At 55.9% G+C, this 11806-nt stretch overlaps 1 protein-coding gene across 1 annotated transcript in view; it reads left to right on the top strand.

Moving 5' to 3' along the window:
* Positions 1 to 2289, top strand: part of TBX19 (T-box 19) — a 21524-nt gene extending 19235 nt beyond the window's left edge. Inside the window, exon 4 of the mRNA XM_015586148.1 lies at positions 2004 to 2289. Coding sequence (XP_015441634.1) covers positions 2004 to 2289 — 286 coding nt within the window. The remainder of the gene's footprint in view (positions 1 to 2003) is intronic.
* The last annotated feature ends 9517 nt before the right edge of the window (positions 2290 to 11806 follow it).

The following is an 11806-nucleotide window of genomic DNA, read 5'->3' as shown; positions in this document are numbered from 1 at the left end:
GATGTCAGGTGACGTGAGGTTTGCAGGTCTATGACCAGTCGGGAGACCGGGAGCTTCGGTGCGTGTCAGCACGCTCACACTCACTGCGCATTAGAATTGCCGGGGACATTGTTAAAATGCACGGTTGGGCCTGGGGCTCTGCGTTCTTCACAAGCCTCCAGGTATCGCTGATGCGGCCATAAACTGTGGTCTTGATGACCGTGATGCTGATGCTGCTGTGGCCTCAGGGTCTAGCGCTGTGTTGTCCAGGGCAGCGGCCACCGGCCACCTGTGGCTACCAGACCCTCGAAATGCCGCTCGTGCAAACTGAGACGTGCTGTAACGGTAACATACACAGAGAATTTAGGAGACGTAGGATAAAATGAAGAATAAAAGTCAATGATTTTTTCCCACCGAATGCATAATGTGAAATGATAATATTTTAAATATTTTCAGTTACACAAAACATCATTAACGATAAGTTCATTTTCTTTTCCTTTGTAAAAATGTGGCCGCTAGAAAATTTAGCCTTGTGTTCGTGGCTCACACTTCACTTCAGCGGGACAGTGCGTGGCTGGAGGATCTGAGGGAAATGCAGTGACCAGGGTCATGGTAGGAAGTCAGAAGGCGAGTCCTCGAGGAGGTTAATCGCTTGCTGAGGTCTGTACTAGACCCTTTATGCAAGTCATTTATAGTCTTCGAATATATGCACAAGGCCAGTATTAAAGTTCCCGTTTTACTGAAGGAGCAACTAAAGCTGAGAGGCTTTAAAAATGTCGGTCACGTGACTCGGAGCCCATGGCCTCCCTCTGCCCAGGAGGCGTGGGGAAGGGGCTCCGAGCGATGCAGAAGAAACCCGGCCGCATCCGAGCCAGCTGACTGGCTCGTTAAACATGAAAACGACGTGCAGGGCACGGGCTTCCGCGGTTTCCTCCGGTCCAGCGGGGTCCGCAGAGTCTGAAACGTGGCACAGGGCACGGGGCGGCGTTGCCACCTCCGGTTTCTCAGTGAAGTGTTTAACCCCTTCCTGACTGTACAGATTTTTCTAGAGAAAACCTGTGTTCGGAGCCCTCATTGTGTAATGAGCTTGTTACCACGCCACGCGGGATCAGGCGGCAGAGGCTGGAAAGTCAGTCCGAACGTGGCGATGACCAGAGGCTCGCAGCATCCGAGGTTTTTCTGCCTGTCCCAGCTGCTGTCATTTTCACGCAGGGTCTACGTGAAGGTGCAGAATTTGCTGCACGTTAAAATCAACTGGAAAGATCTTAAAATTCCCGACACCCAGGCTGCATGCCAGACTAGGGAGATCGAAATCTCGGGGCAGGACGCAGGCAGCAGTATTTCTTAAAAATTGGCTAGGTGACACCAGTGTCATGCAGAACAAGAGAGGTCCCAGAAAGTGGTCCAGCTCCCGGCCTTTCTGCCGGGGACCAGAGCTGACCGCTAGAGACCAGGGATGGAAGAATTTGAACCACCACCGTCTTCGGAGCGTGATGTGCTAGCATCACACGCTCGTCTCATTTCGTCCTCAGCAGTATCTGGAAGGCGCGTGTAATTGTCACTGAGAATCTTGCAGATGAGGAAACTGAGGCTCAGACGTTAAATGCTTTGACCCAGGTCACGGAGCTCATGGCGGCAGAGCGAGGCTGCAAGCCCAGGCGTTCCGACCCCAGTGTGTCCCGGTCGTTCTGCCTCGTCGGCCCGGGGGACGTCTCAGTCACAGAGGGCACGGTCCAGATCTCCCTCTTCACTCCCCTCCCCGTGTCCACAGGCCGCGAGGGAGGGAGGGAGGCCCCGAGATGTGGAGACCTGTGTTCGGGGGCAGCCTCAGAATGTGGGTCTCGGGGCGCTTCATCACGTGCCTGCGCCCGGCACGCCTGCCGGCTTCTCCCAGCTTCTCCGCAGAAGCGGCCGGGTCCGGGTCCGCCCCGCTCCCGGCGGGCCCCCCAGCACTGTGCGTGCAGCGGCGGGGTGGCCACCCTTTCCGGGGCGTCACCACGTCCGCCCTGTCTCTGTCTCCGCAGCCCCTACCCGTGCCTGTGGACCATCAGCAACGGCGGCGGGGGCCCTGCGGGGCCAGGCGCAGAGGTTCACGCCGCGTCCCCGGGGGCCTTTCTGCTGGGGAGCCCGGCGGTGGCGTCGCCGCTCCCCGCTCCGGCGCCCGCCTCGGCTGCTGTGGAGGTCCTGGGGGAGCCGTCGCTGACCAGCATCGCCGTGTCCACCTGGACCGCAGTGGCCTCGCATCCCTTCCCGGGCTGGGCCGGCTCGGGCGGCGGCGGGCGCTGTTCTCCCTCCTCGCTGGACGGTTAGGCGGCGTCCCAGGGGAGGTGTCCGCAGAGCCCTTAGCAACCGCACATACGGTCACCGTGAGCCTCCCCGAGGGCCGCCGCCCCGGCGGGTCCTGCCGCCTGGAGGACGGTCGGTGTGGACGATGCTAGTGATGTCGCTTGCAGCTCTCTGCCGTGTTCTTTCCGTCCTTCTGTCTGTGCTTAAGCAACGGACGTTCGTCGAGAACCTTCCTCGTGCCCTGCCCTTGACGCTCCGAAGATTTCTAGAAGGCCGAGCTGCCTGCTCTGTGAGGTGACGCCGAGGGGTCGCGTGCGAAATTTTCCGAGCCCCAGGCCACGGCTCCCCAGCCTCCTGCGGCCTGGAAAGGATGTGGCCCCAGGGCTTCTGCTTTGAGAGCGAGAGAAGCTGCACCTCACAGAGCAAAGTCAGCAAGAACAGAGCCGAGTGTGCGACAGGCAGCGTGCCCGGGGCCGGGGGCGCGGGCCGTCTCTCTCCCTGGCTCAGAGCCCTTCGACGGCTCGCCAGCGCCAGCAGCAGGAAGTCACGTCTCCTCGCTACGGGGACGGATGTCCTCTGCTGTTCAGCCTCAGACCTCTCCAGCTTTAGCTCCTTCCGTTACCCTCCAGTGTCTTAAATTCCAGCCACGGCGGACGTGCGCCTCGCTCCTCTGCACCGTGCCTGGCTGTCCCCCGTGCGGTCCGCCTGCGAGCACCGCACGTGCCCCCTGCATCAAACAGCCGACCTGCCCGCAGCCTCGCTCTGCCCGCTCCCCGCTCTCCCCCGGTTTGCCTCGGTCACAGGGCTCGCCCCCTTCTGCCTGTATTTTTTGTGCCTGTGTGTGTGTCTCTCTCCCGCTAGACTGTAAGCCCCTTGGGGCGAGGCCTAGCCTTGTCATGCCTACCGCTTCCAAGTCTGTGCCTTGCCCATCGTAGGTGCCCAATAAACATCGACTGAGTTAAGTTGGTGTGAAGCGTGTGTGATGAAGGGACACGCGTGGTGGGACTCGCTGGGTGGCAGAGCTCAGAGTCACGCGTCTGGGGCAGGGTAGTGTGTCCGTGTGGCCGCTCGGGGACAGCCCGTGACAGCTGGTTCTCAGACGGTGTGGGCTCCCTGCCCGGGGTCGGGAGTACAGGTTCCTGAGCTCACCCCACACCTGTTGGGCCAGAGGCCCTGGGGCCGGAGTCCAGGGGTCTGCACTTCAAACGAGGGCCCCAGACCGCCGTCAGAGCGAGCTGGGGGACGGCCCGCTTGCAAGAGAGAAACGGAACGACAGACTCTCCAGAAGTAGCCTCATTTCAGATAAAAATTTCAGCCTCTGCCCTAGCCAGGGTCATTGCCGTAGCCGAGGAGCAAGATCCCTGGCTTTCCTTTGCCTCCGCTGCCCACCACCGGATGTGCCGGTGCCCGGGGCCGGGGTTCGGTGGCCCGGGTGACGCGTGGTTCTCCCGGCATCAGCGTCACCCTGCAGTCCCTCGACACAGGATCCTTCTGGCCTCCCAGTCCCTCTGCGATGCCATCGAGGCCATTAAGATGTTAATGTATTAGCGTCTCTAAGTTGTAGAAAGTGTCCCTTCCTCGCTGGTGGGCGTGGAGCGCCTCGTGGCCTCCAGTCGCCCGGCAGGTCAGCACAGGCCTCTTCACCGCCCCTGCAGCGTGGTCAGCAGGCACGGGACTGCTCGGCCAGTGCGACGAGGTCTGCGAAAACCTGTCTTCAGCCTCGTGCTTTCTGCACCTCCCCCAGCCCGGAGGAGACAGGAGACGGGGCCCAGAGGCCCAGAGCAGAAAGAAGCCGATAACCTTCGTTCTGTGTTCATTTTCTTGCTCAGGGAAGTGGGGCCCTCTGCAGAGCGATGACTGACGTTAGCTGGGTCGGGGCGAGTCTCGCAGGATGCTCGGCTTGGAGCCTGGGTTTTTAAGCCCGCAGCGTTGGCCGCCGGCTCCGCAGAGGGGTCTCTGTCTGGCGTCGGCCGCGCAGCCACTGTGTGTGCTTTCTGGTGTGTTCTCCGGGGAGTCCGGGCGAGGCTCCGATGGGAGGGGGCAAAGCCTGATTGCTTTCATCAGTCGAGCAAACGGCAGCGTCTCGGGTGTGTTAGTGACACGGGGCCTCTGATGCCATTTCCTGCTCGTGCCCCTTCCGTACCCGGCTCGTTACAAACGAGAGCGGTTACCTTCAGGGGTCACGGGACATGTAAGAGAAACATGAATCCCACCTGACTAGAAAGTGATCTTAAAGGGGGGCGGTGAGGACCTCTTAGCCCCTCCCTCTACTTGTTGGCCGGGATGCAGGTGTGATGACGGGAGCTCGAGCAGTTATCCGGAACCACGAGGGGGAAGCCACAATCCGGAAGCTCGAAGGAGTCTGAGTTCACCATCCTCTTCGACCCATCCTATCAGCCCTAAACCCCTTTCTTTGGGGCTTGGTTTACAGAGAAAAAATAACGTCTTGTTTAAGTCAGTTATTTGGGGTTTTGTGTTATCTGTAGCAGCTAAATCTAGCCCTAATTTTTACAATGGCTTGCGATTAAAGAAATTAAATCTCTCTCGATATGCCTCTTCTATGTGCTCTTCCTGACTGTCGTATTACGATCGAGTGCTTGGGTCTAGTTCTTCAGTTTGCCGAGGGGGCGGACCCGCACCCAGGAGAGATTTCCTACTCAGGTGATTGGTCTGAGTCATGAGAGCGTCCGTTCGAGGTCTGCATTCGTACCTTTGGCTTGTCACCTGCTGTCCTGGTTCCTGTAACTGCATCCCAGCCACCTCAAGCACGGTGGCACAGAGTAACACCCGTTAGTGACGCATTTGGTGGCTGGTTTCTTCACCGGTGGCTGTAATGTCCCTTCTCTCTCAATGTCCCATCATCAGCTGTTAAAGAAGGAAACTCTGGGCGACGTTTCTTTCCCCCAGGAGACATTCTGGGGAGAGAAATCCTGTCTCCTGCCACCCTTCACGTGCTTTTCCCCCCTGACCCTTTGTTGGCAGGGTTAGCCCCACACGCTCCCCACGGAGCAGCTTTTAAGATGCAAAACAGACTCTTACAACCTGCGAAAGTACTTTTGAGAGGAAAGGGTGTTTGATTTGGAAAGGCACCGGGACCTGTATCATAAACAGAACACAATGGCAAGAGGGGAGACGGGGTGGGGCCGAGCAGGGCAGTGTTCTCAGAAATAAAGCGATCTTGGCCGGGTGAGAAAGAGGCAGGAGGGGGGTCTCCGAGAAGGGGGCCACATACCAGCCCTCGCCCTGGGATGGAACGCTGAGGAGGGGTTGGTAGAGCCCCCAGATGCGTCCTAGGAACCACGGGCCTGATTCCAGCTGAGCCACGAGCCGGTCTCCCTCAAGGTGTCCTCGGTCCAGACGGCCCTGAAGGACGCAGGCGCAGGGCCCGCGTGTGGCAGACTCATTCGCCCTCGTGGCAGAGCAGCCGCAGGTGTGCGCTCGTGGAATGTGGGGCGTCCCCTGGAGAGCCGGCGCAGGACTGACGGTCGCTTTCTCTCCCTCGCCAGTCCCGGGGTCGGGCTCAGAGCTCTCGGGGGACCGAGGAGCCTGGAGAAAACCACAGTGTCCATTTTCCTGCCGCATCTTCCTCTCCAGTTTTTCACCAGAGGAGGATCTGGGGGGACCCGCACCGGATTCAGGTGGGAGAAAGATATCTCTAGAAAGGTCTGGAAGTGGGAGGGGGTGCTGGGTACACCGACCTCGCCCCCCACCCCGCCCCGGGTCATGGAGTGGAAGGGCAGGCGCCCCATGTCAGCCGTGGCATTTCTCTCTGTGGCTGTGTGTGGTCGGCCTCCTTAAATCAGAACCCAGCCCTTGAATGGATCTGAGCCAAGCCCGTGACCCAGGATGAGGCCCTGGAGCCTGCAAGTCGCCTTCCACGGACCCCGACTGGTAGTGTCAGCAGATCCGCGAGCACAGGATCCCTGCGTCTTTACGCAGCCACCTCGCAGGCCCGACACCGGGTGGCAGCAAAGTGCCATGCATCCACCCCAGCCCTGCGTCCTGGCTGGCTTCTGACGCACGACTTAAAAAAGAAGTGATGCTGCAGATTTTCCTTGGAGAGAAACAGCTCCCCATGCATGACTGGCCGCTCTAATGAGCGCCATAGCGATAACAGGCTCCTCAGAGCGAAAGCTGCCTACCGAATAGAACGGGCAAACGAAACAGCCCGCGGAAGCAGGCCGTCCTTTCTGAAACGCCTCTGAGAATGCCGCGCGATTTGGTCCTGATGTTTTGGAGCTGACAATTCGACGTCGCACGTGTGCAAGGACAGAGTGTGTGGTTTCCGAGGCCCCTCTTCCTGGCAGCTTGGCAGCTGGCTCTGGAGGAGGCGGTTCGGCCGCTTCGGTGGCTGCGGGGCCTCTAGTATTAATGAGCGTCTTGGAGGCAATATATGGCTCTCTGGCAGATGTCGAGATCGACAGGGATTAGCTCAGGAAGAAGAATCCATCTGCTTCTAAGGCAGAGCCTTCGGGGCGGAGATGATTGAGCCCATCGCGTGACACAGCCCTGTTGCAAGCTGCATCCCAAGGACAAGTGGGGGACAGGTGGGGAAAATGAGCACTCTGCTAGCGTCCAGCACACCCGGTCCCAAAGACCACTGGCCCCCGCCAGCCCGCTCCCCACTCCTGCCCCCACACACTGCTACCCCACCAGGATTTTCTTCGGTAGAGTCCTGTCGAAGTCCTTTAAGAAGCCAGACCGTTTCAGCTGAGGTTGCTACACTTGCAAAAGCGACCTTTGTGCAGACAGAGTGAGAAACCCGATGTTGCCATCTGTGCGGCCGTGTTGACTCTCTCAGCTTCCAGGGTCCTCCTGTGACTTCACTGAGACTGGGGACACAGCCCTGTGTCTTAGGAACCTGGGTGATGGAGAGAGATCCATCTCCTTGTCGTCCCGGGTCAATGGACCAGTTATCCCACACGATGCATTTCAGGCTCATCTTTCTGAAGGTCGCATATTGCCTGAAACCCCTTCTTCAGAAGACCTTCCTTGATTAATGAACGACACTTGGCTGGTAGTGAATCCCCTACATTCGAATTCTACAATTTTTTTTTCACAATATCACCTCCCCAAAATCAATTTCTTTGCTTACAGTATCAAGGATTTCCTGGTAGATTTGTGTATGTTTGCTAGGTTTGCTCATAGTTTGTGTTTTCACTGTCTCCAGAATTACTGTATCCCAGATTTCTACCAGAGGGCACGTGACTATGGAAGGCGAGGTGAGCCTCCTGCGCCCTGGGCACTCTGCAGGTGGCTGCGGCCCAGCCCGGGCTGTGCAAGACTGGAGGGCTCCCCGGTCCAAGGCCCGCAGGTGGGGTGCGAGCTGTGCATGTGGGTTTAGTACAGTTTAGGGCCACCAGGATCTGAACCCCGCAAGGGGCCATGAGAGTCTTTGTTAGAGTTTGGGGCCCTTGGGGGAACATGCGATCTGCTTAATTCCAAGTTTTCAGCTAAGCAAGGGCACATGTTCTCCTTGCATGCGGAGCTGGAGGCACTTCAACGCCGTGCCAGGGCTAGGCCGGCGGCCGGCGGCCGGGCTGAGAACCCTTCACGGGAGACACCTGGGGGCCCCTGCGTGCAGCTGGGTGGGGGCCCCTGCGGCTGCAGCTGGCCTGAGTACCCTCCATGGGAGACACCTGGGGCCCCCGCGTACGAAGGCCACGCGGGGGCTGGCTGTGCCTCCGCACCTGTGCCTGGGCGCGCCCAGAGCGGGTGCGTGGGCCCCGTGCGCGTGCGGCCTGCGGCTTGTGGGCTCCACAGCTGGGCCCGGCCCAGTGGCGGGGGTCAGAACAGGGCAGGCGCCGCGGGAGGGGGCTCCCCAAGGTGCACAGGCCCACGGGGAGCGAGGGCACAGCCTGGGAGCCCCCCAGGCCGCACGGGCACACGGGGACCGTTTGCGGGCGCGGGTCCCCGGGCTCTCCGAGGCCCTGGAGGGTCCAGGGTCCGTCGCTGCAGCTCCTCGCGCCGAGCTTGGCAGCCACAGGCCCGCGGGCAGGTGAGTACTGCGCGTGCGCGGGCAGCGACTCCCGCGTCGCAGGTCTGCGGGGAGCCGGTGAACGCCGTCGGAGCGGTCCCTTGGGGGCACCTCCTGCTTGCACCCCTGGCCCGCCCAGTGGCGCTTATTGCCCCTGAGGCTTGATCCAAGGAAACTCGGAGGGTCGGCTGCAAATGCGGTGTGGCTGTGGCGATTTGGGGGTGGGCGAGCCCCTCCCTAGAGGCGGCTCATTTCCCAGGCTCCGAGGTTTGTATTCTCTCTATTCACGCCCCTCCACCCCACCCCGTTTAACTAAGCCTGGTTATTGCCTGTTTAAAAATGTGGTGTTTTGCATGTGTTTTGGGGAGAGAAGGCGTCTGAGAGCCACAGTAGATGCTCCGTCATCCCGAGAGGCAGCTGATCTCAGTCCGCCCTGCCTTGCACCTTGCTCTGTCCTCCCGTCTCGGTGATGTGTCAAACAGGGGCCACTCTTTTTTGTGACCTTCAGGAAGACAGGAAAAGCCCTGCTAAGCACTTACAAGACTAGCCCAGGAAGGCAGGGAGACAATGTTAGAAAAAGAGGGTGACTGTTTTCAGAAACTGGGAATCCAAGGGCAGAGTAGATGCTCAGCGTCCACTTTCACGGAGAGATTCAGTCCGGTAGCTTCAGTTTCACGGAGGAGGACTCTCGTTTGGGCCGTTCTAAGGGACACTTCGGTGTCCGCCACTAGGGCAGCCCCACCTTTGACGGGCGGTTTAACCTCCCAGAGTCATACGAGATGGCTTTTAAAATGATTATTTAAGTCTAATCCCAAACATCTTTACGGTCCCTTGCCTTGATAGGCAGTGTATTTTTCTTCCTGTAAGAAGCAATTCTGATGTGGCAAAGAAAACGCAGCAGGATGAGAGAAACTTTAATAACATTGTGAAAATTGCTTTCAATCCTCCCACTTGGCATAACTATTTATTTAGCCTTATCCTGCTTATGTACACATATATCTACTTAATTGCAATGAATCTGAATATTATTTTGAAATGTAGTATATTTATTTAATTTTATACTATGTGGTTTTCTTCATGTTTTTACAGACTTTCTATTATAATTTTAATTTCTGTGTAATAGTCAATCTCGTTCATGCACCAAGATTTCTTAAATCCTTACGAGACTGTTGGACTTAATTAGCTTTCAACAGATACTTTTGAAATCACGATGTAGGCCTGGGACTGTGCAAGGCTGTCATATTTAAGCCTCAGTGAACAGCTTTCTGCCCCTGTGTATTTTTTTTCTTCTCTGTATTTTCAGGTTAACTGCCTTCAAGAGGGTTGACTAAGCCCAAAATTGTGAATTTGTCACCTTTGCTTTGCATTAACCACCCAAAACGATTGCACCAATTTATCTTGTGACAAGCAGCAAAGGAGTCCACTGATTTTTACCAAATGCCCACTAGCAGTTTTTACTTTTTTTCCCCTCAAAGGCATAATTTCATTCCCCACAAAACTCTACAATGGCCGGGAAAGTAGAGCTTAACTCCCCTCGGTCACCTGTTCTCAGGCTCCGCTCATGTAACTAGCAGCGGGGGTCATAATCAGTTCATTTTACATCCCTTCACTGCAGGAGGCATTTCTTTTTTCCCCTTAAGTCGAAGGGAAATGTTCAGCCTTTGACTCAGATTCATATCTTTGCTTTAACACCTCCGATAAGTTCCTTGAAAACAGACCATATGAAGAGAGAGGTGAGCGGGTGGGGGGTTTGCGGGTGGTGGCGTGAAGTTACACAATGACAAAACAGACCAGCACCAAGTGGGTGGGGGGTGGGGAAGCCAGGTCTAGCACCTGGCATCTGGGCTTCCCCCACTAGCGCCCCCACGCAGGGTGCTGTCTGCAGGAGGAGCTTTGAAAGAAAGGGAGAGAATGTTATCCTCGTAGGTAGGGGAAGGCATGGCAGGGAAAGGTCTTAGCAGAGAAAGCTTCTAATAAGTGCTGAGCATGATAGAAAAGGTTTTTGAAATCTTGTTCGGATCCAGAAATTCTCACTCTGCAGAGAGGTTGACTCGAGGTGAAAAAAAATTAATCTTCTCTTGTGATTCTTTTATGTTTATGCATGCTTCCTTTTCCCCAGTGGATTCAAAAAAGGGTCTGGTGCAAGTTTCATTTTCTCCAGAAGGGAGAGCAGAGAAATACAGAGAGAGAGCCTGTCTCCACGCGGGCAAGGCAGTGGCAAGCTCTGCGGAAGAAACATGTGGATGTGAGTTTAGAGCTTTTTGCAAAAAACACTAAGAAATCACAGCGAGCTGCAGGCAGATAAGCAAGCTATTGACACAGATCACATCCAAAAACCCATTCCTTAGCGATTCTGAATATTTTGAAATGGATGCAGTGATAGCTTCCTATGGGAAAAAAATAAAAGAACATCATCTGGTTTTTTAAAGCAGAGCGGCTCATTTGCAGGCTTGGGGAAAGCTGCAGATGTAGTGTATTGCCGTGCGTGCTAGCCGGTTTACAGAAGTCTGCTGCATGCGTTCTCGGTGAAGGAGCGTGTGATGTTTGGACGCTGTTCTTGTCAGATGTACCCAGATCTGTTGGAATAGACAGTACACTTTCTCAGCCTGTAGGATGATCTCCGGTTGAGGAAGAATACTCTGCCCTTGCCCTTGGCTTTGTCTTGTTCAAGAATTTTATCCATGGCCTGACTGAAAGAAAGAAACGTTTTATGATCCAGCAGAGACAAAGCTCAGAGGAACCTAGTAGCAATGACGACAGGACCGAGATTATTTCGGTGACCTGGAATAATAGGCTGAAATTAACAGGATGAAGTTAAAACTTCAGAGATTAAAAAAAAAAAAATCGTCCAAATCTAGAGTGAGAACTGTTCCTGGGGAAAGAACTGTTCCTAAGAATTCAGAAAGGTGCAGAGTCTAGATCAGGGGTCCTCAACCCCCGGGCTGTGAACCGGTACCGGTCTGTGGCCGATCAGGGACCGGGCCGCACAGCGGCTGGTGAGTGAGCGAAGCTGCATCTGGATCTGCAGCCGCGCCCCAGCGCCAGCATCACCGCCTCAGCTCCGCCTCAGATCATCAGACACTAGGTTCTCATAGCAGTGCCGGTCCCTGGTTCCAGAAAGGTTGGGGACCGCTGGCCTAGGTGACATGTGTGGAGACGTCGGCTCGTGCACAGCCGCTGCAGCACACTCAAGCCTGGGATGACTTTGAGTCACCAGTGTGGTCAGGGCAAACCACCAGCAAACAAAACACAGAAAGTAGGGGTGTTTTAAGGATAGGTAGATATCTCAGTGTAATAAAATAGCCCAGAAATGTATGTATATCTGTTTTTATGCCACTACTGTACTATTTTGATGATCGTAGTTTTGTCATGTGGTTTGAAATTAGGGAGTATGATACCTCATTCTTTCTTTCTTGAGGTTTCCTTGGCTATTCAGGGCCTTTTGGGTTCCATATACATTTTAGGATTAGTTGTTCTAGTTCTGAGAAGAAGGCTATTGCTATTTTGTAGGAACTGCACTGAATCTGTATATTGCTTTGGGTGGTAAGGACGTTTGCACAATAT

Source organism: Pteropus alecto, unplaced genomic scaffold (assembly GCF_000325575.1).
Source record: "Pteropus alecto unplaced genomic scaffold, ASM32557v1 scaffold101, whole genome shotgun sequence".
NCBI classification, from domain to species: Eukaryota; Metazoa; Chordata; class Mammalia; order Chiroptera; family Pteropodidae; genus Pteropus; species Pteropus alecto.
The sequence above is the reverse complement of the archived record's forward strand: the minus strand, read 5'-3'. Positions and strand labels throughout refer to the sequence as shown.